This window comes from Talpa europaea (genome assembly GCF_964194135.1).
Source record: "Talpa europaea genome assembly, chromosome: 9".
Taxonomy (NCBI): Eukaryota; Metazoa; Chordata; class Mammalia; order Eulipotyphla; family Talpidae; genus Talpa; species Talpa europaea.
The window spans coordinates 29,131,219-29,142,821 of NC_140076.1; the positions used below are offsets into that span (position 1 = coordinate 29,131,219).

General features: G+C 48.3%; 1 protein-coding gene across 2 annotated transcripts; it reads right to left on the minus strand.

Annotated features, from left to right (window-relative positions):
* Positions 1 to 1,729: 1,729 nt before the first annotated feature.
* Positions 1,730 to 10,896, minus strand: LOC311177409 (cytochrome P450 4A11-like; the record flags this gene model as incomplete). Of its 2 annotated transcripts, none has more annotated exons than XM_084243397.1 (12): positions 1,730 to 2,101; positions 3,680 to 3,756; positions 3,886 to 3,950; positions 4,771 to 4,904; positions 5,000 to 5,190; positions 5,276 to 5,382; positions 5,595 to 5,653; positions 6,104 to 6,225; positions 7,155 to 7,282; positions 7,797 to 7,841; positions 8,437 to 8,575; positions 10,702 to 10,896. In XM_084243397.1, the coding sequence occupies 12 exons, from the start codon at positions 10,894 to 10,896 to the stop codon at positions 1,933 to 1,935; spliced, it is 1,431 nt and encodes a 476-aa protein (XP_084099523.1). In that variant the 3' UTR covers positions 1,730 to 1,932. The 2 variants fall into 2 exon arrangements, with proteins under 2 accessions (XP_084099523.1, XP_084099522.1); XM_084243396.1 differs by having other exon boundaries at positions 5,595 to 5,749.
* Between the last annotated feature and the right edge of the window lie 707 nt (positions 10,897 to 11,603).

Genomic DNA, 11,603 nt, shown 5'->3' on the forward strand with positions numbered 1-11,603 from the left:
ATTGGAATTGGGTTATTTGGGAAGTTCCCAATGAAGTTGGAAACAACAAATTCCAAAAGTCTGTTGAGCCTTCTTTACAAACTGCTGAACTTATCTATCCCAATATACATTCCAGAAGTAGAGAATATCGTCAGGATTGGTTGGGTACACAGCACCAGCTTGGTGGTGATAGCTTGCAGGGCTGAGGCAAGGTTATGCAGGAGGATCCTATGCTCTATATCAGTGTACAATGCAGTCATGTGTTGCTCACTTCATTTTGGTCAATGACAGTCATATGTCAATAAATGACCTTGTCCCCTAGACTGCGCTGAGCATCTTATGGCAGCACGACGGTCCATCAAGGCTAATGGAAGTGCACAGGGTGATACCTGCACAGTCAAGAATATCCTTGTCTTTAAGTGATGCATGACTGTATTTGGTGCTATTTCTTCCACAGCCAGGATTCACAAGTCCAAAAATCACAAATGGAAGAGGGAGTGCTACCACTCACTATTATCCCCGCTGATCTACTTAGGAACATTTCACTGCTGGTAAAACCACCTCATGCTGTCAGTAGACCAGTAGATGTAGTTCCAAAGGCGGGAATGATTCCACCAGGAGACACAACGATGATTCATTGAAGTGTAAGTACAACTTCCACCTGCCCCCTTAGGGTTCATGCCTTTGAATCAAAAGCTGTGGCTGCACTGAGTTGATCCAGATAATCAAGGTGAATGGTAGCTTCCTCCCCAAACAAGATGATGAAGACTGGGGAGTACAGGAGTTACCTGAGGACTTCACTGAATGCTCTGTGCCCTGACATTAAAGTTCATGAAAAATTCCATGACCCAATCTGGGGGCAGGGTGATGGACCTCGCCCTTTAGAGACAAGAACCACAAAATCTGAGGTGCTTTGAGGACAAAGTAAGCATGGAATGGGGGTAGAGGAAGGTAGTTATAAATTCGGCTGTGGCCATATGACCAGTTGCAGAAACAAGGACTCTAATTATCTGCATGGTATCCCTCATTTCACTAGGGAGGTTGTTTTGGTTACATGCATGTGTGTGTGAGAGAGATTTTTAGATCCTCTCTAACGCCTTCACATGGAACGTGCTGTGTTAAGAAGAGCATCTACTGTGCAGGGCCAGGGAGGTGGGGGACATCCTCCAGTGTGTCACTGTCTCCAGAAAGCTCTGGGCACTTGCAGATGTGCAGACACTTGGCACTCGTGGGACTGTATTAAAGGCTTTATTTGTAGACAAGGTAGAGTTGAAGGGAAAGTGTGTGGAAGCCAGGCCGCAAGGGGGACTGTGAGTTTAGTTTTATGTGTTAAGTTGCATGGGGTGTGGAGCCAGTTACTCAGTTAAAGAATGTTCTAGATGCTTGTATTTGGAGATGGCTAACATCTCCATTCAGTTGACTTAAGAGAATCAGATTTCCTTGGTAATATGGGAGCAGCTAATCCAATCACTGAAAGACATTAAGAGTAAAGTTCTAGAAATTGGAAAAAACAGAAAGATATATTCCCTGAGAACCTCTGTAACACATATGAGAGGCCCAGTGAGCCTATTTCCAACTACTGATTCTGAAGTGTTAGGGTTAAAAGTCTGTGTTGTTGTAAATCACTAAGTTTGTGGTAACTTGTTAAAGCAGCAGGAGGAAACTTATAAAGGTTCAGAGTAGAACAGAAAGAAAAAATTCAGGGAGAGGACAGATAGACTTAGGACAGAGAGCATGTCAGAGTGGAGAGTTGAAATGCTGGAGGGTGGAGACAGGTGGACAGCAAACAGGACATCTGCAACAAGGGGGCGGAGTAAGAAACTGATTAGAGTCTGCAGATAGGTGTGCCAGAGGTGGGCACATAGAAAGCAGGGCGTGGGCGGAAGCAGCAGCAGATGAGGCAAGATGGGATGGCCAGCGGGAGGCCCTCAGAGTTGGTCCATGTCCACAGGGTTACTGAAGCTTCGTGAGGCGCAGGTGGATTCCGTTCTCTGACCTCAACACAACTTTTGCGATTGGAACGGGGACCCTGGAGGGATCTGGCGCCAGCTCAAAGCGAAGCAGAGTCAGGGCCACGGCCACCTTCATCTCATTCATAGCAAACTGCTTCCCGATGCAGTTCCTGGGTGAGGATGGAAAAACGAAATGAGACAGGAATTCCAGCCAAACTCTGAGTTGAGGAGAATTGGCTGCTGAGTGTTGGCCTGGGAGTAGACATTCATGGTCCCCCTTCATGTGACCTATTCCCAAACTCATCCTAGGGTCACACACACTCTATCCACGTGGGGGGTCACGCTCTCCCCTGACTGTGATGGTACCTGGCCTGCCCCCTGTAACACTGTCCTTCTTCCACCCTGGAACCCAAGTCATCAGTAGTATTTCATTCAGGACACATCAGTGTGAGTGTCCAGTACAGTGTCAGGAACATGAGCTACAACCAATCTAATCTTTGAGTGAGTGAGTAAGTGAGTAAGTGAAAGAAAGAACAAATAATGTCTGCCCTGGGTAGAGATATTTGTTACTTGACTGTGAACTCTTAGATTCAAGGTGCTATCTTTCATCTGTGTTCCCAAATCCCAGCATAAGACTTGGTACCCAGAGAGAAGCTTAATACAATCTTTCCATTTTAAATAAATTTTTAAACTTAAAAAATTACTGGAAATGAATAATGTAAAAGCAAACATTAGTTCTGACACAGGCATTGGGTCCCTTGTGCTCTCTGACCTCTAGTGGGGGCACAACGCAGCTGATGACTAAGAAAAAGTCCTCAGCCCTGGAAGAAACCAAATCTTGGAGCATAATTAGCTAAAGACTTCTGTGACCATTGACACAGAATAGAAAAACACACAGAAGTTTGGGTTGATAAAAGACATTTTTGTCATAACTACTTTCAAAATACATGGAAGTTGGTATCTCGAGGGTAATTAGATTTTCATAGGAGCCATTTGAAGTACACTTGGCCAGATCAACAATTTCTAGTGTTCTTTTTATTTCTCACAATAGAGTCCTTAAAAGTTATGCATATATATAATTTTCTGTTATATTGTTTCTAATAATTTTCTGTCACATTGTTCATATTCCATATTTGTATACTTTTCCCAATGTGGATTCTGTGTTCTCTGGGCCAAAGGTACCTAAATTTCATTCTTATGTAAATATAAATGCTCCATATTTTGTTGCTGAACACTTCAAAAATAGAGAATACAGAAATAGGTGTAAAGCTTCTCCAAATGGCTACGGTGAGCATTTTTCTATGTCTTGAACAGTTAGCATACGAGGGTGGCTGGAAATTCTATCACATGATGCTTGATATATATTGGCATCTGTGGAATAGGCAGTGGGTGAGCTGAGAAGAAGGACAGAGAAAAAACCAGTTTTTAAGATCACCGTTGCATGAGAAAATAAATATGTGAGGTTTAATTTTTATGAAAAATTCTAATTCTAAATGTCATGCTGCTAAAGAGAATACAGTGATTTTTGAACAGCCTCTGACAGTGAATTGTGTGTGACCTTGGGAAAGAACGTGGGTTAAGTCTCCTTGGCCCAGCCTGAAATTGCACGTTTCTCCTGTACACATATCAATGCCCCTTCCCGATGAGCTAATATTGTGGTGGTCACTGCAGCCAGCACACACGATGGGGGAGTCCCCATCAGGACATCACCTGAGACGCTCCATCCCCACAAGGAGAGGCCCGCCTACCTGGACCCTCCTGAGAAGGGCAGGAAAGCGTGGCTGTGCCGAGCAGCGCCAGGAGCAAACCGGGAAGGGTCAAACACCTGCAGAGATAGTTTAACAGGCTCAGGCATAGGGGCAGCCCCTCCTCCCCTGACCAGGGCGTGGCCTCCAGTGGGAGCCAGAAGAGCTTTGGTCAGGAGAGGCCCCCACACCCCGGCCTGCCCACGTACCTCAGGGTTTGGCCACACGTTGGGGTTGTGGTGCAGCCCATAAATGGAGAGCGCCACAAAGATTCCTGTGGGGCAGGGAGGAGAGAAGTGTGAGGACACCCTGGGTTGGCCTGGTTCCCCACCCGGAGGGGACACGTGCATGAGCAAAATCCCAGAGCCTGGATGGCCATGATGTGAGTGAAAGGATCCCGTGGCAGAGCGGTGGGCGGACACGGCACAGCATGTGTGCAGTGGGGATGAGAGCGAGTAGCCAGGAGAGTAAGCTGTAGAGAGCAGGACGCTCCCCTGAGGCAACTACTCACAACTATCACTCCCCTCCGTGAGCATTTGGGGACTTTGCAGTAAATGATTCAGTTCCCACAGTCACCCTCCGGAAGTCCTTTCATCCATGGCTCACATGAGGTGCCAGAGCCTCAGAGGATGAGGGACCCACAGCCAGGATCTCCAGTACAGTGGTTAGACCCAGTAGGGGTGCGGAGCCTTCTCCCACAGCTGCGCTACAGGTCTGGTTCTCGGCCTCACCTGATGTCTGCTCAGAGCCTGGACCATGGGTTCATGTGTGAGGACCCCCTGACCTCCCCAATCTGCCTGGAGCCCATGGGGGGAACCACATCTTCCTAGCTGCTCTCTGATTTTCAGTCCACCCAATCTTACAAGGAATTGTAATTTTATTTCTAAATTTAGGGCTAAGATTTAACGATTGAGCTTTTGCTGGAGCAAGTCCTGTGCCATGCAATTCACACATCTCATGCTCATTAAGTAAGTATAGATATTCCTTAGGAATAAAGACGATGCAGGGAAAGCAGGAGTTCCCTGGGACACATGGATTTTTATTCATCCATGTGTCTCAAGGGGTTGCTGAGGGAGTGGTGTGGCCCATCTCACCCTCAGGTAAGGAGCGTCCATCAGGGAAGGTGACCGGCTTGCTGAGCTCCCTGCTAATACCCGGCACTGGTGGGTAGATTCTCAGCGCCTCCTTGATGCACATGGTGGTGTAGGGCATCTGGTCCAGGTGGTCCCTGAAAGTGATGCATCCTCAGATTTTAGGCACCACCTGGGCACACAGGGGCTCTTTCCTCAGTGGGCAGGGCCCTGCCGCCTCTGGAGCACTCACCAGCTAAGGGAGGCGCCATCCCCCAGGAGGCCCTGCAGCTCCTCCCTGCACCTCTGCTGGTGCTCAGGGTGGGCGGCCAGCGCATAGAGAATCCAGGAGATGCCACTGGCCGTGGTGTCGTGCCCCTCGAACATGAACGTGTCCACTTCTGCCCGGACGTCTGCGTCGGACAAGCTGTCCCCATTCTCCATCTGGGGAAGGCCAGGTGACACTGGGGGGCTTGCTCCTTCCTGGGGGCGTCTGGGCAAAGCCTAGACCTCTCCTACACACACTCACTCTGGCACGGAGCAGGATGTCCAGGAAATCCAAGTGCCTCTTCTTGCTGATCTTTTCCAGCTCGCCCTCCTTCTGCAGGTGAGCCTTCCTCTGCTGGATCACACCATCTGGGCAGAACACTCTCCTCAAACATCTCCAGTGTGGTGTAACCCCGGCATGGAAGCTGGTAACCTATGATCTCCATTCCCAAACATTGCACCAGAAGTGTACCCAGCATTGGTATACTGAGGGGCATCAGCCTGGTCCTGGCTAATGGGTTAGGTCCAGGCCCTTGGATGAGCCTGATGAAGGAGGGGGCAGCCCAGCAGCTGGAACCAACCTGTGTGCTCATGGGCCACCTCGCAGGCCTGGTGGAACTTGCGGCCTTCAGGGGTTAGCCTGTAGATGATGTCGTTCTGGTGGAAAGCATTCCTCACTCGGGCAACGAACAGGTTCTTTATGTCGTCAATGGCCTGGATGTAGGACTTGGAGTTTCTGAGGGGGAGGAGGCAGAAGATACTGAAGAGGAGCACCCTCAAACCTGGAGGGGGATGGGATCTGGGGGGGTATCCTCAGCATGTGGGGCAGTGACAAAGACACACGCCATTTATGTGTACAGCTTTGTCACCCTGGACCTTACAAGGGGAATGAGCTTCTCCCTGTCCAGGGGTCAGGATCTGGGGACAATGAAGGTTGGTCTGGGCTGGAATTTGCCCCTGGTCTGTCCCAATCATTAGAATCTCACTTTTTGTGCCCATGTGGACCCACATTGCCTGAACTACCTGCCTGTCGGCGGAGGCCACACCAGTTGGTAAGAACAAGGACCCACATTGGAGGATCTCCACTGACCCGTCTGTCTGCATGCTGCCCTGGTGGCTGAAGGCGCACTTCATGATGCTGTCCAGGGTCATATAGGAGATGGGCTCGAAGATCTCAAATGGGTTCGGGCCGCTGAGCTGCTGCCATTTGTCCTGTGGGGCAGGGGACATGGACCCTCCTCCACTGCACAGAGGCCTCTGCTGTGGGGCTGGGCTCTCCCTGTCTCTAATTATTCACATGCAATTTCCTCACTTTTTTAGATAGTTTTTAACAAGTTATAAATATAAAGTAAGTGTTTTCTTGAAATGGTATTTTCTGAGAAATTTTCATTTTATATTGAATTGTCCACCCCAATTTTCTGACTTTTCTGACTTTTTGGAATTTTATGACCAAGCTATGATTATGATCATGTGATGCAGAAAGAAACATCGCTCCTCAGGTTCATAGGTGAATCTTCTCAGGCCTGAGACGTGAACTTGACCAGAAGGACAGCAGAGGTCACAAGAGATTAGCCAAAGCCAGAGAAAGCATAAGGGCCAGTCCTGGTCTCCTAAGGCAGGGACATGAGGGACATCAGTTCCCTTTGTCATGCAATGTTAGTTGAGCGGAGTAGGGTGAGGAGTGGAGTCCTGAGAGAGGTGAGGCAGAGGCAGGAGCAGCACTAGATACAGACGGGTCTCCGTCTCCTCAGAAACTGGGGCTTCCAGTCCTTGGAGGAGCTCCGAGCGCCAGGCCAGCACCAGAGGCTCAGCATTCTGGGATGTGAGCCCTGCATGGAAGCTGCCCATATGGGCCAGCCTAGGGGGGCACATCCTGCGGCTCAGGGGATGGGCACTCCTGTCCATGGGGGTTGGGGACAGAGATGTGGGAAAAGGACCTGCTCTCCACTGTGGCTCTCTCTCCAGTAGGATATAGCCAGTGGGATGAAGGTTGGCCCTGGCACCTGCTGCCCTCGCTAGTTAGGGAGCGTGTCCTGAGAGCGTCCTCTGGGCGGCTGTGTCTGGGCATCCGAGGACGCACACGTGTGAGGGTGGAGTCTGGGTTGTGCTGTGTGGGTGGCCGGGAGAGAGGACAGACTTACCAACATCACTCGCACAGAGTCGGCCACGAGCCCCACGTAGGGCTTCAGGATGTCATAGTGGAAGGCTGGGGTCAGCATCCGCCGGTGCTGGAACCACGGCTGCCCGTTCAGCAGGAGCAGACCGTACCCTGCACCAGAGAAGGATGGGGGTATTGGGCTGGTGGGGCTGGGGAGTGAGACAGCATCAGAGAGGACACTGGCCATAATTTGGGGGGAAACTAGGATATCACAAGGAGTACTTCATGCAGAAAGACAGGACAGCCCAGTGCATTTCCAGAAAGTGATTTTAACAAGTGACAGGCACTTGGAATGTGGTTAAGAAGCTGTGAGATAAAGGTGGAAGGGTCCGGGGCAGGTCACAGAAGCAGGTGAATGAAAGTGAGGTTGAGAGGCTGGAGAGGGCTAAGAAGTGAGGGAGGAAGCTGTGCAGGAGGCGCTCAGCCCCAGCGGGAAGGGGTGAGGGCTTATTAGAAAAGTGAGGCTTGATTCAGTCTCGAAGGTGCTGACATGGAACTGTCACCTGCTGTTCTCTGTGCCAAACAGATAGTTCTTGGCAGGCCTACCTGGCAAATGGATCTCAGTTGTTGTACTCACCAATCCCAGGGATTGGTTGTTGTACTCAGTCCCAGTTGTTGTACTCACCGATCCAGGGAACTGCTAAATTGTAGGAACCTTTAGCTTTGGGGTCTGAAAGGAAAGAATAGTAAGAAAGCAAATTAGAGGATACCAAATAGGTGACCCACGAGGAGCCGTGGTCAGACCATGGGCTCCACTCCTCCCTGAGGATTGTCAACTGGTGCTTGCCTCAGGCTTCCTCTCACTTGCCTCCTCTTCCCATCCTGACTCTCTCCTGAGAGTCACTGGACTCAGGAAGCCAGACTCAATTTCCAGCATCAGCTCCCCATGGCATTGGGATGGTGGATTTGCAAGAAACATCTCTGTTCTCAATGCCAAAGAACGCGCTGGAAACCTGAGATTCTCTACAATTTAAGGTGACTTAGGCATCCCTTGACTCCGGTCAGGCAGCAATTAGATGTGCCAAACCCAACTCAGTGTGGGCAGGAAATGATCTTCATATCTGGGATGATTTACCTAACAATTCATTAGGCATTTGGATAAAAAAGAAATTTGTCCCCAGGCCTCTATTTCAGTGTTCACTTGGAGTAAAAATGGTAGTTGAAGCTCAGTATTAGGCAGCAATCTGCAGTCACTTCTGGAGGCTCACAGACCGTGTCCCCCAGGGGAAGAGCTGCTCCTGCCAGGGTAAATAACGTGCTCTCACCTGACCTCCCGAGAATCACTTTCATGTAGTCAGGGTCGTACACCACGAATTGGGCACTTGTTCCCCAGAGCCAGCGAGGACAGGCACTCGGGAATTTCTCCACCCTTTTCAGCATTTGTTGTAGCTCATTTTTCTGGAACTGTCACCAAGAGAAAAATATTAGAGCTTTTTTTTCATGCATGGATGGGGGTGAAGGCAGGATAGTCACAGGGAAATAGTTCCAGATATCACAAAACCTAAAAGTTCATTAGTATTTCTTCAACCTGGACTCTAGTCCAGACTCCTGGTTGTACAAGCCTTGACCGAAGGCCTTCACACAAAACTGGTATTAAAACTTAATCAGGGATTGACATCACAGTGTACAAATATTGGGAATCACTAGGCAACAGTGCACTAACATATGTATGGCACAGTATGACTGGGAAGCAGGTTCATCGTATAATTTTGTTAGAGAATAAAGTGGATTCTATCTATTAATATAGAAACAGAAATTTATATATTGATGGTAATTTCCCACATTAGTTTAGCATGTTTTCAAATTGTTCAACAAACGTATAAATATTAGTTAATATAAAATGATTTTGAGATATATGTGATTAATGAAAGTAAATTAAATACTAAATTATCTATGTATTTTACATACTACATATGTACATATTTTAAGACAAAGTCTGGATGAACATCTATGAGAATGGTGTTGAGGTCTGATTTTGGAATTGGGATTTTCTGTCTCATTTTCCCTTACCAATCCCAAGGAAGCTTTGTGAGCTCCCATGGCCTGCAGTAGACATAAGAAAACAAAACTCCTGAAGGTGGAGCACAAAAGCCTGTGCCTCCCTTCTCTTCCCTGCTCCTGCTGAGCTGGCAGCTCCAGGGCCCCTGCCCCACCCCACAGCCGCTGCTTCTCTGCCCCAGCTAGGCCTGCTCTCCCTTCGCCTGAGCACAGCTCCTCATGTAGCTGGGATGCTCCTTCTTCAGCACAAGCAGATGCCTCCCTTCAATTTTCAAGACTCAGATTTAATTTACTGTCTTTGGAATTCTCAGAAACAATTGGCTCTAGACATGTTCCATTTAGTCAACTCTTCTTTGTTCCAGCTGTTACATGTAACTCAAGGCAGCCCCCTGCTTTGCAGTCTCCAAGCTTTGTGCGTCTTTCTGACACCTGTGCGTCCTTCTGACACCAGGATTGACCAGCTCTGAGACAACTTCCCCAAATGAGGACAGGTTCCCTCAGTCAGTACTCAGTCCACGAGCACCCACCATGTGCCAGGCACTGGGTCCAACACTGAGGCAGGTTATGGTACAGACCCTCACCTGTGTGGAGCTTCTGGTCTGGTTGGTATGAAAGAAAGATTAAGAAGCAAGACAAAGATAAACTCATGCAATTTGCAGCAACATGGATGGAGCTGGAAAGGATCATGCTCAGTGAAATAAGCCAGAAAGAAAAAGAAAAATACCGAAAGGTCTCACTCATAGCAGGAATTTAGAAAACCTAAATAAGGGACCAGGAAAATGACTAATTATAATAAAGTGAAAATCAAAATCAAAATCAACAAGCAACTATAAACCAGAGACACACTATGGAGGTGGGGGTGAGGAGGGAGTAGGATCAAAACAAGGGGGGTGGGAAGTGTATGGGGACTATAACCAAGATGAAAATGCATACATTGTGCAAAAATGAAAAACGATGTAAAAAATATATAAAATTTAAAAAAAATAATAATAAATACATAAGTAAAAAGCAGGACAAGAGGCGATAATTAATATGTGATGAAAGGAAGCCCAAGCCTCTGCTGAAGGGCCCTGACTCAGAGTGAACATGGGACTCAGAGTGAACAGAGGGCCCCCCTTGGGCCCTCACTCATTCAAGGAGGCACCATTCATGAAGACTTTTGGGTTAACACCTGGATCAGAGGCGTCTCTCCCAGAAGAGTTCACAGCTGGGACACTGCAGACAAAAGGAGCTGGGGCAGGGTGGCGCTGCTCCAGGAGATACCATGCAGGGGCAAGAGGTGTCCCTGTGTCCTGAGAGACCCAGAAGCAAAACCTGGAAAAGATGATTTGGGCTGGGCTTTGTCAGATGACAGAGAGGGGACAAGACCATTCAATGTGAAGAGTCAAGATCTGAGAGGTGAGCTGGGCTTTCCCTCGAGGCCACGTGAAGGTCCCACAGCAAGGCTTGGCCCAGTAACTTGCTGACCATGACCATGCTCTGAGAACCCAGCCCTCTCTGCCCTCCCACTATCCACCCTCCCCCCTTCCTACCTCTTTGGAGTGTCCAAACAGCCAGTGGGAGGGCGGGCACGGGAACTGCTGGAGGGCTTTGAGCAGCCACTGCCTGTGCAGGTAGAGCTGGACGGCCTTGATCAGCAGCAGGACCAGGCTGAGCAGGGAAGCCACTTGCAGGAGCCCAGACACACTGGCCAGGGGTCTGATGGGGCTCAGCACAGAGGCACTCATGGTGCAGCAGCTTCTGGGTGGCTGACTGTACTGGTGTGTCCCTCACCACCCCTGTCCATCACAGTCACATAAGTACTCCCTCAGTGAAGGATTGCTCCGCCCACACTGGAGGGTGCTGGTGATTGGTGAGGGCAGAACTCAGGACACAGTCAGCAGCGGTGGGTCATCCACCTTGGAACACTAGGGTAATAGCTTTCTCAGCTGACATTGACTGTGTACACATTAACTTTATATTTACCAGTTTCTTCAGCAATCATTCAGTGAGCACCTGCAATGTACCAGGCAGTATGAGCACAGTGGTAAACAAAGCAGATATGAACACAGATTTTAAGTAATCCACATTCCACTTAATGTAGTCATTTTATCGTCATTTTTATTCAGTAGCATTTCTTTGATTATATGATATAATAGAATTCTCATTTTGATATGTTTATTCACAGCCTCATATCAACCAAGTCTTTAAATACGTCTTATTATAATACTATTGTGTTTACCATTAGCAACCTCTTTGAACTATATATTGAGTCATAATGAAAATTATTTTCTTTCTATTAACTGACTGACTAATGATATGAATGAAGAGATGTGAATGCACCAGCCTTTCAAGCACTATTATATGTGACATTGGAGAGACTGGTTTTGCAGTATCTATAAGCAGGATTCCTTCTCCATTCAAATACATGAGAATTTCAATAATTTTACATAAT